The 14,092-nt window shown below is 43.1% G+C and overlaps 1 protein-coding gene across 5 annotated transcripts in view; it reads left to right on the forward strand.

The window, feature by feature from the left end:
- ROCK2 (Rho associated coiled-coil containing protein kinase 2) overlaps positions 1 to 14,092 on the forward strand; it is a 531,243-nt gene that overhangs the window by 255,285 nt on the left and 261,866 nt on the right. For all 5 annotated transcript variants that reach the window (XR_014962943.1, XM_085610696.1, XM_085610694.1 and 2 more), the window contains exon 3: positions 2,492 to 2,592. Coding sequence is in view for 4 of the 5 variants with exons in the window: in XM_085610696.1 (XP_085466822.1) it covers positions 2,492 to 2,592 (101 nt within the window). In the remaining variant the exon portion in view is untranslated. The remainder of the gene's footprint in view (positions 1 to 2,491; positions 2,593 to 14,092) is intronic.

The raw sequence follows: 14,092 nt of genomic DNA on the forward strand, positions 1-14,092 counted from the left end.
AAGTGCTAAAGAACTGGAAACCCACAATTAAACCTCATCCTGAAAGATGGTTACTCAACTGGAAGGTTGAAGAGAATTATGCACAAAAATGTGGAACTTCTTCATAGATCTATTTGACTTCTAAATATACACAATAATTACCAGCTCGTTTAATGGAAATTTGTTATGAGATTCCAAGATTTTATTGAAAATATTGTTATTTCAGAATTTACTTTTGCCAGTGTTGGTTGTCAATTATTTATTTCAGTAGGCTTAGATCCAGATTTCTCTCTAGACACATTTATGAAAAAAAAGCAACATACTCTATTTTACAATTTAGAGCACCGCTAGAACTGCCTTTCACTACATTACTGTTTTGTGAGTCACATAATCCAAATATTTTTTGCTCTAATGTAGCTTGTGTAAATATTGCAGTTTGAACAGTATTTCAATGTATCGTATTTCTCTATCCCTTGGCCTTTTGTACCCGATTTGTATGTTTGGAACATGCTACCTGAAATGTTGATTATGTTGGCATAGTGTTCACTTTGCAAGCTTACTCTGCACTCTCACAAAAACACACGTTTACCAATCCTTTTGAGAATCTGTTCTTTCGTTTTCCTTGACAACTTTATAAGGTGGAGTTTAAGGTATATGCTGATGGTTGGTAGGTGAATATTGAGGCCACAATTGGATGGATTTTGAAAAATATATATTTTTTTATTGTTTTCCTTGACAAGCCAAACAAAAAAAACAATTGTGTAAATAACAAATTGATAGTGGTTTCTTGAAGTCCATTGAATAAATTCATAAATCTTAATCCTCTCCCAGCCCACAAGTGGTGTGTTACAGTGCATTAATTTCTCTGGAGATCTGGTTGTCAACTGGATTATTCCGAGGGAATCCTCCATGTAGGTTTCCTTGTTGTCTCATCTGTGCCATAACAGGCCCTTCATCATTGGTGATATATATATATATTTTTAATTTCCCAACCTATTTCATCCCACCAATTTTCATTGAAAAATAGTAAATTCTTTAAATTCAGATGGGCAAGAGATGCAAATAAATGTGTTTGGCCCAAGTATGTGTTGGTCTGGCTTTGCATATTTTTTATTGGCGAGAGTTTAAAGGGTGGATCTCTATGATCCTGCAGGTTGGCAAGATTAAAATGTATGCAGCTGGTTGAGATTGGGGAGTAGTGTCCAAATATAGTAAAAAGAAAGCCATGTTTAATCTCATACTTTTGATTTTGTTCATTATCAATGAATATACACACCCAACTATTTGCTGCTGTGATAAGGCAGATAATTAGGTTTTGTCCAGAACTAATTTAATTACATTAAAAAAGTAGTAATGGGTAATGCAGAATTGTGAATACTATTTTAGGATAAATTTTGTTTATTTGTTTTAAAGGGATACACGACAGCCACCTACAACTCGCAGGGTTGTATTATATAACCAATCATTTACATCTCATGTATATGATGTTTAGTCGCTCATCTTTTAAACACACTAATTAACAAGTTGAACTAACAAACAAAAATAGATACCTCTCCATACACCTCCCTCCCACTCCCCCAAATTAGTCTGCTTTTCGATCACTTCTGCCTCTTAGAAAATAGTCGCCCATCCAGAAGCCCCACTGCCGGCTGTTAAATGTATCTGAATGATGCTCCGAATCCACCAATCAGGCCAGTTCTGAAACACTTGGAAGCTTCGGACAAGTGACCACCAAGAACTTGGACGCAATCGTGTTAAGCGTTGTTTCCAGTGTTTTGAATTGTTCACCTATTCCCTTGATGGTCATCGATATTTTTACCCATCAGTTCCCAGAGTCAATAAAGCCATATTCTGACTGGGTAGACTTTCCTTACTCCACAGTCTCAGGACCGCTTGCATCGCAGCATATAATAGCAAAGCAATCAAAGGACCTCTCTGGGATCACTGGGGGTATGAGAGCCGATCAACTACACCTAGACTAACATGTTTCGGAAATCTAATCGGGGAGATGTTAAGCATCCTATCAGTTTCATCCCAAACCTCCCCTCAGAATCTTTTAACTCTATTGCCATGCACAGCATATGTGTAAGGGAGCCACCAGGGATCCCACACTCCCTTCAGCAGTCCCCGCTTTTGCACCCATCCCAGCCGTGTATTCATTCCACTGGGCGTAATACCAGTAGGTGGTAACTTTAGTTAGAGTTTCTTTTATTGCTGAGATGGATGTGCTCGTTCGTGGGCTAGAGTAAATTCCTTATCCGTCCACCCACATTCTGCCCAGTTCAGCCTCCCATACTTGTTGACCTGTTTTGCGGAGGTTCCTTTCAAGCATAAGGTATCGATAGATTTTAGCAACTAAGTGCTTCCACTTAGCTTTTGATAGGAACCATTCATTCCTATGTGGGTAATATTTAATTTTTCAGATGCATTTATGTTAAAGCGCACAGATTGAAGTATCCTATCTTTAGATGGCATTTAACATTAACAAACATGTTTAAATTGTTTTTCTTAGATGAGAAAGTTGTGGGGAAAGTCCGGGAATTGCAGATGAAAGCAGAAGACTACGACATCGTCAAAGTTATTGGAAGAGGTGCTTTTGGAGAGGTGCAGCTGGTAAGAGTACTGTGAACCCAGTTACCTCATCACCTTTCCACACAGAAGATTTATAACCATAGAGAACAGACACAAGTATAGTGCCTTGGCAACTGCCAGGTTAGTTAGATAGATGAACAGTGTGAAATCAACAATGTGGTGACAAGGATCAATGAAAGGCCTAGCTTTCAACCCATTTTTCTGCAAAATTGAAAAAATGAGAAAGACAGAAACATAAATGAAACTTTGCAGATGCCTCTAACATGTACCATCATTGAGCTGTGTTGAAAGCATCAGCCAGTTGAATCTAGGCCTGACCATCAGGGTATAGTCCCCGTAATGTGTACGTTTGCATCCATTGCGGCCGTGTGGTCTAGTTGATATATGTTCTAAGGGTTTTTATAAGACGCACGAATACCAAAAAGGCATCTTGGCTCAGGCATCCTTACATCCTTGAGCACCGAATCAACCTTGATGAACAGAGAGTATGGTAGAAGATCACTATCGTATAATAACAGACGGTGCATTGTGATCATCGATGCGTTGCTAACCTGAAGAAGATATCTGGGATCTAATCAGGACTCTGGCAGTTGAATGTCAAATTATGTGATTCTGGGAAATCCCGGCTTATTGAGTTTTTTCAGATTATATAAATATGTTTAATGTGGAGTGACAGTGTGAAGTGAAACTGTACAGTCTGATGCCTAGTATTTCCCGTGACTTCGTGTTCTAACCCCCTCACTTTTCAGTTTATGCAATCTGGTGTCCATCACTCCCCCACCACACTCATTACTGTTACACTTGCAGCTCCTGTTGCAATAAACACAGTTTTTTTCATCGGACACCTTGCATGTCCTTGGCGTTACATATGTTATTTTAAGTACCTCACATAAAAAATACCAAATGGCATAATCGGAGACAGCCTGGCATTCTTGCGATGGTGTACAGTTTTAATTAGATTTGCAGCATTGCTGGAATACTTCAGCACATCTTGTGCAGATTATTTTGCTCAGTAAGGACTGGCAGTTTCTTCTCTGAAACTTTTTTGAGAGTTCTCCTGAGAAGTGAGACACTTACTCGGATTTAACACCAGCGAAATCAGCAGAAGCCCATATATTTTAGTTTTTTCAAATTTTCATGATGATCAGAATGCCATTAGTAGCTTCACTTTACCATTACAATAAAGGTAGACACAATTGTATAGCTGTTGGAAATGCTGATATTGTATATTTCTCAACATTCAAGCAAGTAAGAAAATATAATTTAGCTATATAACGGGAAGCCTAATAATCCATTCCCAGCTTTAACAGTTATAATAAAATACTACTTTCCAGATAAACTTCCCGCTGGGTGATTTCATATCATCCCAGAGGTCTTTCCCCAGCAGGCAGTCCATGCTGAGCTCTGTATTGACCCCTTTCATACCTGTCTCAATTCTGTTTCCAGCTGGCAGTTATGCCTGAGCATTGACATAATGAAAATTTTACCCAATTTCTTATGGTCGTCTCGATCCTGTGTTCTCCTGAACAGCTGAGGTATCTCTTGGAGTCCTCAAACACGTGGTCAGCTTGGGTAATGCTTGCTCAGATACTCCAGAGAGCTGCCATTTAAAAAAAAAAAAAAAAAATTCAATCTGTATACAGATTTGTTGTTGGCACCTTCGAATGGACATTCGGATCTGCCTCCCACACAGTCAGTGAAAAGTTCCCTGCCACTTAAGGACACTGGTGTGCATCTCGTCTGTCTGGCAAAGCAGGCTTGGCAATCTGTGGAGTTGAGGTTTCTCCTTCAGGGCAACCTTGCTTTATTTGCCCCTTTTCCCCACATGCAAAGCAACCAACCGTGTACTTAATCTATGCATTCTTGCCTTTTTCATTTTTCGACCTTAGTGGAAGGCCACATTCATCTTAGGCTTCTGTCCCTAGTGGAATCCATGGAATTACCCGTGCCATTCTGCAAAGCCTTTTGGACGTACTGCTGGGAGGTGTCTCCCATTAGGTTTGTCTTGCTGCTTATCCTTCTCTTTCTGTCCTTTTTGAGAATCCCTGACTCACTTCCATTCTTTACATTCTTGTGGTTTTAGGCGATTCTATAGCCAGACCTCTTGATGAAATATTCTTTCTTGCAATACTACCCTACTTGGTAACTCTTCCTGAGTTCAATAAAGACTCAGTGAGTTCACTTCTCCACACAGTTTTGAAGAATCGGTAAATGAGTGGCTAGAGGTGCAGTTGGGTTGCCTTCACTACTTCCAGTATGAACACCTTTTTCAAGGCTTTCAGGAAGGCATTCTGTACAAAGCTTGTCTATCCTGTTCCTACTCAGTCTCCCCACCCCTTCGTTCTGTCGCTGCACACAAGCATCATTCATTAAAACTCACTGGCGTTATCATCTTGTCCTACCTTGTTTATATAGATTTCCTGCTCGAGACACCTAATCCTAAGAAACTCTGCAATGGTTACAAGGACAAGTACAGGGTCTCTAAATGGTGAGGTTATGTGGACCCCTGACTGACGCCGGGCCCATCACTATGGCCTTTCGGACCAATGTACCAAGAAGAATTCTGCTTGTGAGCTGGTCTGTGCAAAGTTCAGCGCACTTATTGCTTTGGCCTTTGCGTTTATTCTGCAGTTCGCCCACTCTTTTATCTCAGCACCACTTTTTTGTGAAATGTTGTGCATAAGCCATCTCGTAAATGGCCTGCCACAAGTGTATTAGATTTCGATTGTTATTACAGGTCTGGAACCAATAATCAACTCCGTTTGCCAGCCAACATAAGGCCCTCACTTGTTAATGGGGCACTATTAATGGGAGGGTACTGTTGTTTTCCACTGATGTCTCGAGGATAGGATAGGATATGTGCTTCTAGAGCGCTCGTATGCCGTGGCGTCTTGGCGCTAAGGTGAGTACCAGTATTACGGCCTGCATCAATCGCCTATGATATAGCAAACAGCCAGGTCTTCAATTCTCTCCTGAATGCTTATCTGTTAGATTGAAAACGCATGGTTGTAGGCAATGAGTACCAGAGCTTTGCTGCGCAGTAGGAGAAAGCTCTCCCACCCCATCTTGCCTTCCTGATCCTGTCAGTATGGAGAAGACCCAGAGTACTGGATCTTAATGAACGGGCAGGGGTATAGGGTCTGAACATTCTTTGAATGGCCTTCAACTCGACGCTGGATAGGAAGCCAATGTAAGGCTCGGATTCCAGCGGAGGTGGATTTACCTCTTGGTATGTTTAGGAGTAATCTAGCGGCGGCGTTTTGTAATGATTGTAGCCTGCTCATTTCTGACTTATTAATTCCCAATAGCAGGCCATTACAATAGTCTAACTTGGATAGCAGAAGAGCTACTACCACTGACTTCTGCAATTCCTTCCCAATAAAAGGAAAAATCTTTTTCAAAGTTTTAATTGGAAAGAAGCATGAGGAGGTAAGGCTATTTACCTGGGCAGCAAAAGTTAATTGACGGTCAAAAATAACTCCCAGATTTCTAACCTTAGGAGCCGGACTGGGACATTCCCCAGCTGTCGGCCACCAAGAGGCGTCCCACCGGGGTTGCCCCTGGCCATATTCAATGACATCTGTCTTATCTGTATTGATTTTTAGGAAGCTATGGTTCATCCAGATCATAATCTCCTCTAGGCAGGAATGAAACCTAACAGCTGTATTTTCAGGGTGTTTAGCCATGGAGATTATGAGCTGGGAATCATCTGCATATGATGTAAAAGCAAAACCATGCTTCCTGATCAGACTGGCCAGGGGTAGCATGTAAATAATAAAGATTGTAGGTGATAATTGCTGAACCCTGGGGGACCCCACAGGGCAGGTGAAAACTTTCAGATTGCAAGCCCACCCAATGCAGGCTCTGTACTCTCCCGTCCAAAAAAGAGGATAGGAGGGACAGAGCCGACCCTCCAATTCCCACATCCCGCAGCTGCTGAACCAACACCGTGTGGTTCACGGTGTCGAAGGCCGCCGAGAGATCGAGCAGCACAAGGACTGCATTACCCCCTTGATCAATTGTTCTCCGTATCTCCTCAGCAGCTACGATCAAAGCTGATTTGGTCGAATGGTTGGATCGAAAACCATGCAGCGTTGGGTCCAGTATCTCATTGGTATCCAGATAGTCTGTCAATATTCTGTTTATTGACTTTTCCAAAATCTTGGCGGTTATGGGCAGACCGGCAATCGGCCGGTAGTTCTTAGGCTCCATAGGATCTAAAGTGTTTTTTTTTAGGATAGGTCTGATCGTGGCCTTTTTCCAGCATGGTGGATAGCTGCCTGACTCCAGGACTTGATTGATTAGCGGCGTCAACTCGTCGCCAATTCTGCTAGCAACCGAGTGTAATACCATAGCAGGACAGGGGTCTTTAGGTGATTCAGATTTTATAGAGAGGAGCAGTTTACAGATTTCATCTTGACTAATCGCTGGAAATCTGGTTAACTTCATCTCAGGTGGTTCTGCTGTCGACTGTGATGAAAGTGATATATCTGAGAGCATTCGAGTTATCATAGATAACTTGAACTTTATTTTGAAAGAATGTTGCTAACTTATCACACATAGTTTGATTAGTATGAAAGATAGTGCCAAGCTGTGATTTAGAAAGCAGATTTACTGTTTTAAAAAGCTCCCTGGAAGAATTACCAGCTTCCTCTATTTTAGTGGTGTAATACAGCTTTTTTGCCTCAATAATTGCCTCTTTATATTGTTTAAGGGAAAGATTATAAATCGTTTACATGACCTTATCGTAGTCCTGACTCCACTGTCGTTCGGCTGTTCGACATTTCACCTTTAGAATCTTCAGTTGAGGGTTATACCAAGGAGATGTAGGCTTAAATCTCCTAATAGTAGACCATTTTTCTGGGGCTACCTGGTCGGCTGCTGTCCGGAGCCAGTTGTTAAACTCAGAGGCTGCCTCATTGCTATTTTTGGCCAGCGACAAGTGACCTTGACCAAGAGCTACTAACAGGTCGTCTGCGCTGACTTCATTCCACCGTCTGGACATTACCTTAGTAGGTTTTATTTGTTTTTCCTGAGATGGCAGCGGGACCCTGATCTTAAAATGGACCGCATGATGGTCAGTCCATGAAAAAGGTGTGACTCTTGACACGAGTATTTTAGGGTGATTAGAGAAAATACCATCTAAAATGTGACCAGCCTGATGGGTGGGGCTCTGAAACCAGCTGGGTAAATCCAAAAGTGGCTAGATTATCAAGTAGCCTTCTTGTATCTGAGTTGTCAGCAAGTTACAGATGAAAATTAAAATCCCCGAGTATTATAAACAGGGCAGAGTCTGTTTGGGATTCTAAATGAGTCATTAAGGTCTGAGCAAATGGAGCCTTAGGTCCAGGGGGCGATAGAGCAATAAACCCTGAAGATTCAGAGTATTGTTAATATTAATGACAAAGTGCAGGGCTTCTGCCGGGAGAATCCTGATGGTGGCTACGCGTAATTTTAGATATTCCCTATGAATAATGGCTATGCCCCCTCCTCTTCCCCCCTCCCTATCCTGTGAGGTGACTGCATAGCCTTTTGGCAAGGCTATGTTCAAATCAGGGCATGAGGCGTTGTCTGTCCATGTCTCAGTGAGAAAAATTATGTAAATATTCATACTTTGGATCATGTCCTCGATCTGGTATTTATGCTTGCCTAGCAATCGAATATTAAGTAAAACACATTGCAGATTTTCCTCATGGGCTGATTTGTAGTTACTAACCACATTATGCCTGGACAGAGAGCCGGTTTGGGTATCCATGACTCCACCCTCCCACCCCCCTACCCTTTCAATGGTTGGACATCCCAGACGATAAGAGCAGTTAGAACACTTAGTATTACCAGAAGAGGTTAAATCGTGTGGCTTACATGAATCTAGATTCAAAAGTAACAGCTGTTCCCTGCTATATTCTCTGAAGCTCAACTGACCAGGGGTTATGGCGCTGGTCGCATTCCGGGCGCAGACGGGCTTGCTTATGTGCGCCTATGGCGCGCCAGCGGCGCGCCTGCTGCGCGCGTCCGCCCCAGCGCGTTAATGTAGCTTCCGGTAGTGGAAAGACTAGCGCGTCAACCCTTGTGCAGTGCGGACCCGCTAACATCCGGGTTCCTCCAGGGTCGATCCAGAGAGTCAATCAGTAGTTTAAAATGTTCGTATTTTTAAAAGCAGAGAAAGCGACAATAAAGTGCCAGGTGCAATGAGAAGTGTTCAGCGAAGTTAAAATAAAGTTAAGATGGCAGGTAGCAGCAAATTCACAAATAGCAGCAGTCTAAGGCTTCTAACAGCAGGTACTCACACGAGCACCATTTCACGTGAATTAAATCATGATGTCACTTTCTTTGTGCACTTTACTCTCGTTATTGGGTAGACAGTCTTGTTGTAGGACAGGGTAGTAGTTCAGAATGCAGAGACATGAATTGCACACAAAATAAATGTTTTGTTGCATCTATATATTTCAGAAATAACATTTGTTCACATTCAGGAAATGTAGGACTGTTAAAGTAATGGACACTAAATCAGTACGCCGTTGCCAAATTGTGGCTTACATATGACACCAAAGAGTTTAGTAGCACATGAGCAGTGAGGCGCTACACTCTTAACATCATTCATTCATGATCTTTCCTGGACAATGTTATCACATGCGGGAGAAACTGATTTCTCAGCTCTCTTTGAATACAGTCTGTCCTGGTTTCTCCTTTGTGGCTTGAACTGTCCCCATTCAATGAGAAAAAAGTACCTGGTATGCTACAATACCTCTTCTCAATGACTCAAGTGCAAAGTTTAACACGCATGTGGGGTTGAAGCCAGGTAGTTTATATAAAAATGTTGCCAAGCACAAAAAGCTTACACAGTCTTAGACCCACAACGCAGAAGTGAACTCTTATTCCCATCCACAGAAAAATCATGGACTTTAAGTTACCTGTATGGATTGCTGCAAAGTTTGTGCCTAGTTGGCAGTACTCCATTAGTTGGCGACCCAGTTCAATGAGACACCCGTTACTGCTTCCACTGGTCTCCAGTGTTGAATATCACACCAGGGGATTATTGATGTGGTAGTGGGCTAGCATAAACAGTAGACCTTCTGGGTGCACCTTTTCCTTTAAAAGGCTTTCATGGTTGAGAAGTCCAAATGTCTAGCACAACAGAACTGGGGGAGCACCTACTAGACCTACAGGTTCTTATTCCCAAATCCAGCTTGGATGAGTGGTTACGTCCCAATCGCATCAATGAACCACAATTTCTATGGACCAGAGAGATTGGTTAAAACTGTTCAGAAGTAAGTGTGACCATCCACCTGCAATGGGAAACCGCTTAAGGCCTAGGGTTATAGGGTAAAATCCCTCACTCATCCCCAAGGCTGAAAAATAGGTGATACAGGCTCTCAGAAATTTGCTGATGGATGGTATCAGGTGGGTCAGATTGAAACGTGCTTACTACACATTTCTGCGGTGTTGCCTGACGGTCCACCACCCTCTTGTGCAAAGCGATGATCTTGGCTAAGTTAAGCAGATGGAAGAAGACTCTCGATATGCACCTTTTTTTTTTTTTATTACTGCTACTTTAAAAACACGCAAATGAACTTCAAACCTTTATGTGTATGATTTAATCCTAATCCTCCTCCTAAGTATTTTAAACCTTCTGGGCTTTAATTCTGAGATATCCACGGTTGCACAATAGTAACAAACTAGGTAACCCGAGTACCTCCCATATTTGCAATATCAGTTTGGATCTGTGAAGCAGCATGATAGTTGACCACCACTCGTGTGCACAAAACGCAATACATTTAAAAAGGTTAATCACAACATATTTACAGGAGTGACATCATTATAGTGTGAATATAGAATCCCACTGCAACAAGCTGTGGCAAAGCCGCTGGGCCGGTTTGTGGCAAGCAGGTGCAGTGAAGAAAAACAGAAAATAAAATAAGTCTAAAGGTCCGAATGCTTGAAATAGACAATTTTAAATAAAAGAAATTACCATCTAATATAATTTTGATAAAACAGTACAGGTGCTTCCTAGCAGGAAAGTGTACTTGGAGCGGGTATAGAAACCGTTTTTAGTTTTAATGCTAATCAGAGGAAAAAGATTCTTATTGGCACGAAGAAAAGGTACTATCACTGGGGTCTCAAGACCTAATTTAAATATACAAGCATGACAAAAAATAGAAAGAATAAAGAATGGAAAGGAAAAAAGCATTGGCAAATTAACATTTGCCAACAAGCCCTGGCACTGAAGAGTGCACTTCTTTTAAGGCACATGTGCACAGGCAAAATGCCATGGTTCCCAGTGTAAGACCACCAGTGACTAAAGTTGACTGACCACTTTCACCATGCTGTAGGCTGTGTTGAGCAGAAGAATTATGTGAATGACGGTTGAGCAGAGCAATAGATGAAGAGGCCTTACTCAAAGCCCCTCTATCTGTTTATATGTTTTTGATTTTTATTTCTACATGCAAATGGTGGGGCAATTTATGCTTGTCTCTTGGTTAGATCTATAGATATGCCCATATTTTTACAAGGGGCAGCAAATATCCAGCTTACGAAATTGTGCTTTTACAATAGCCCCATATATAACGACACCATACCAGTAAACATAAATGTAATCTGGTAACAAGTAATTTAGAGCAACCATTGTCAAACACCTTTCAGTGGGCCACACTGCAAGCTGGTCTTACTGGGCCCATCTGTGGGGCTTGTGGCCTTTTACTCTTGATGTCCAGGGGCCCGACATACTATGGATTCTGAGTAATTGGCACTTTTGATTCTCAGGGTAGGCGTAGTCCGAGTAGTCCAAGGCTCCCTTCGGGGGCGGAGGGGGGGGGGGGGGGGGGGAGGGGGGGGAGGGTCGTGGATACAGATTAGTGAACATGGACTCTCAACTCAGATTACACGCAGCAATAAATCATTGTCCATCTAAATACTCACTTTTATGAAAAAATAAGTATTTTATTTCTACCGCTACCCACACAAAGGAAAAATATAACACAAGCAATTGCACAGCCTCCCCGAGGTTGAGGCTATAGTGTTTCTTTGGTGGTTTCCTGTGCCAGTCATTCCTCGTGGTAGCGATTGTGATTATTCCCCATTCACTATTGGTAACATCCAAGGTATTCCTCATTAGTAGTCTGAGTCTCAAGAGTCCACTGCGACTCTGATTTAAAGTCTATAGTGTTCCAGCACAAACACGCTCAAATTGGCAGCACGTTTACCTGGGGCTGTCCTGCTTCAGACATGTCTTGCCTGCATCGGCAGGTGTGGAGTGTCCTAAGTTTTAGAGTTTGGCCTGTTTGCGGGCACTCACAGCTGCTGGATGCAAGTACGGTTAAGTTGGCTGCATGCAGCGCAGTTGGCTGCATTCAGCGGGTGCAGATTCTCACGCTTATGCTCCTGATCAGCAGCATCCTGCAGATCCTCTTGCGGGTAAGTGTTCCTTTAGCTCCTGATGGGGGGTGGCTACAATGATCCTACCTTGGGTCCCTTGTCCAGGTGAAGGTGCACAAGTGCTCCCATGGTGTCCTCACTGTTCTGGCAGGGTGGAAAGAACAAGTTGCAGTCCTTGAAGCTCCTGGGGATCCCCTTCGGCATACGGGATCACCACAACTCTGTATCCAGTGTGGTTATCTACAGCGGCCCCCCCGGCATACGTTGTCACCGTGCCGCTACAGCACAAAGCTTCTGCCTTTACCGCACTGCAGTCTTTTCCTCGGTGGCTCCTCCTGGTATGCATGGTCGCTGCGCCACTAACGCACAAGGCTTCCACGCTTACGGCACGGCGGTCATTCACAGGGCTATTTTCAATCCATCCTAGCACACGGGGGTCACCGACTCAGTCCTGCACATGGGCAACTATCCGATCGATGCAACAGCAGATTCCTCACACCAGAAGCCCACTTGACAGGGCTCCCCAATGGACCACCTCTCCCACACAAGGTACACTGGTCTTGGCAAGCAGGCAGGCGCTCGTGCTCCAGGCTCGAGGACAGGTGGTCCTGGATTCCCAAGGTGATATCCCTTCACCCAGCAGGGACACTAGCAAGCTGAATAGTCCCAAAACACAGGCCATGGGAGTGACTAGAGTTCACACCTGGATGCCTTGCACTGTGATATGTGCATCAAAAGGTTAACCCAAGGCCCCCAGCCCTACTCTTTATGATTCTCTTATCAGCCCTATCTCCTTCCTGATATGTGCCCAGACCCTTCCTTGTGATCTCTCGCTGAATCCAAGAGCACCCTTTGAAGTGTACAGGGGGGGTATCGTCCTTTACTAACGAGCATGTGTCCCACGCAGCTTACAGGAATGCAGCAATTCACAAAACTATCCTGGGGATCTCTCTACCTCCTCTCCACGTTTAACCATGCAGGCCTGGGTCTCCCAAAATGGAACCCAGGGCCCTCTATGTATTGTACCATTCACAGGTGCACATATGCCCAGTGCATGTATACAACATACACTCACTTCACAGTACTGTATCCTCCATTCACTGTCGCACTCACAGGCACACATATATCCAGCACTTGCATCTAACAAGTGCATTGCACAGCACTGTATCCTTTATGTATTGTACCACACAAAGGTACACATACACGCAGCACATTATCTTATCCTGCACAACACTACATCCTTCAGGAACAGTGCCACTCTCAGGCTCATGCACCTCCACCATATGCTCACACCATGCATGCACTAATCAGTACTGCATTATTCCTGTATTGCGCCCTGCCAAGGTGCACACCCTCAGCGCAGATGCACCCCTTCTGTGCTGCGCATCCCTTCACACTAACCTGATGTAGGCCAAAGGTGAGTTGAGCACATAGCAACAGAATGTTAAAAAGTGAGTGAGCCTGTAGGCCTCACTACAGTGACACAGGTTAACAAGCATTGGTATAGCCAATAGGTCTCGCCTTTGGGACCTTATAAGGCTTTGCCAACGTTTTTAAGATATGGTGTAGAGCAGTGTGGCTGCTGTGCAGCATGTTGTAAAGTTATAATAAAAAAGCGTTGTATTTTATTTTACATAAAACCAAGAAGATATTATTTAGAACTGAACGACCAGATAAAAAAAAAGAACAGAACAAATGTCTTCTAGTCTTTTTGTTCTTGTAGGTTATAAATTGTTTTAGGTAACATTTCCCATAGACTGATTTAGACATGTATGATTCATTGTTTCTATATAATGTGTGTGATTTGATGTGCTCTGATACCCAATGCTATTATGAGTAGTGCTAAAAAATACATACATGTGAGAGCGGGGCTAGGAAGAGATGAGGGGCACTGTTGCTATTAGCTTTAGGTGAGAGCCAGGCATTGCTAACATTAGTATTTGCCTCAATAGAACATGCAAAGTTGCAGCTATTACAAGCGGAAACAATGATCTGACAGTCTGTAGAGTTGACAGGTTGCAAAACATTTAGTTGGTCTGCAGTGTAAGCTAGTCTCTTCAGCAGACAGGGACTAGGGCGCAGACGGGCTTGCCTTTGTCGCGCCCACTGTGTGTCTGCTCCCGGCCATCTTAAATAGGCCCATGTCACT

The sequence above is a fragment of the Triturus cristatus genome, chromosome 6 (assembly GCF_964204655.1).
Source record: "Triturus cristatus chromosome 6, aTriCri1.1, whole genome shotgun sequence".
In the NCBI taxonomy this organism is placed as follows: Eukaryota; Metazoa; Chordata; class Amphibia; order Caudata; family Salamandridae; genus Triturus; species Triturus cristatus.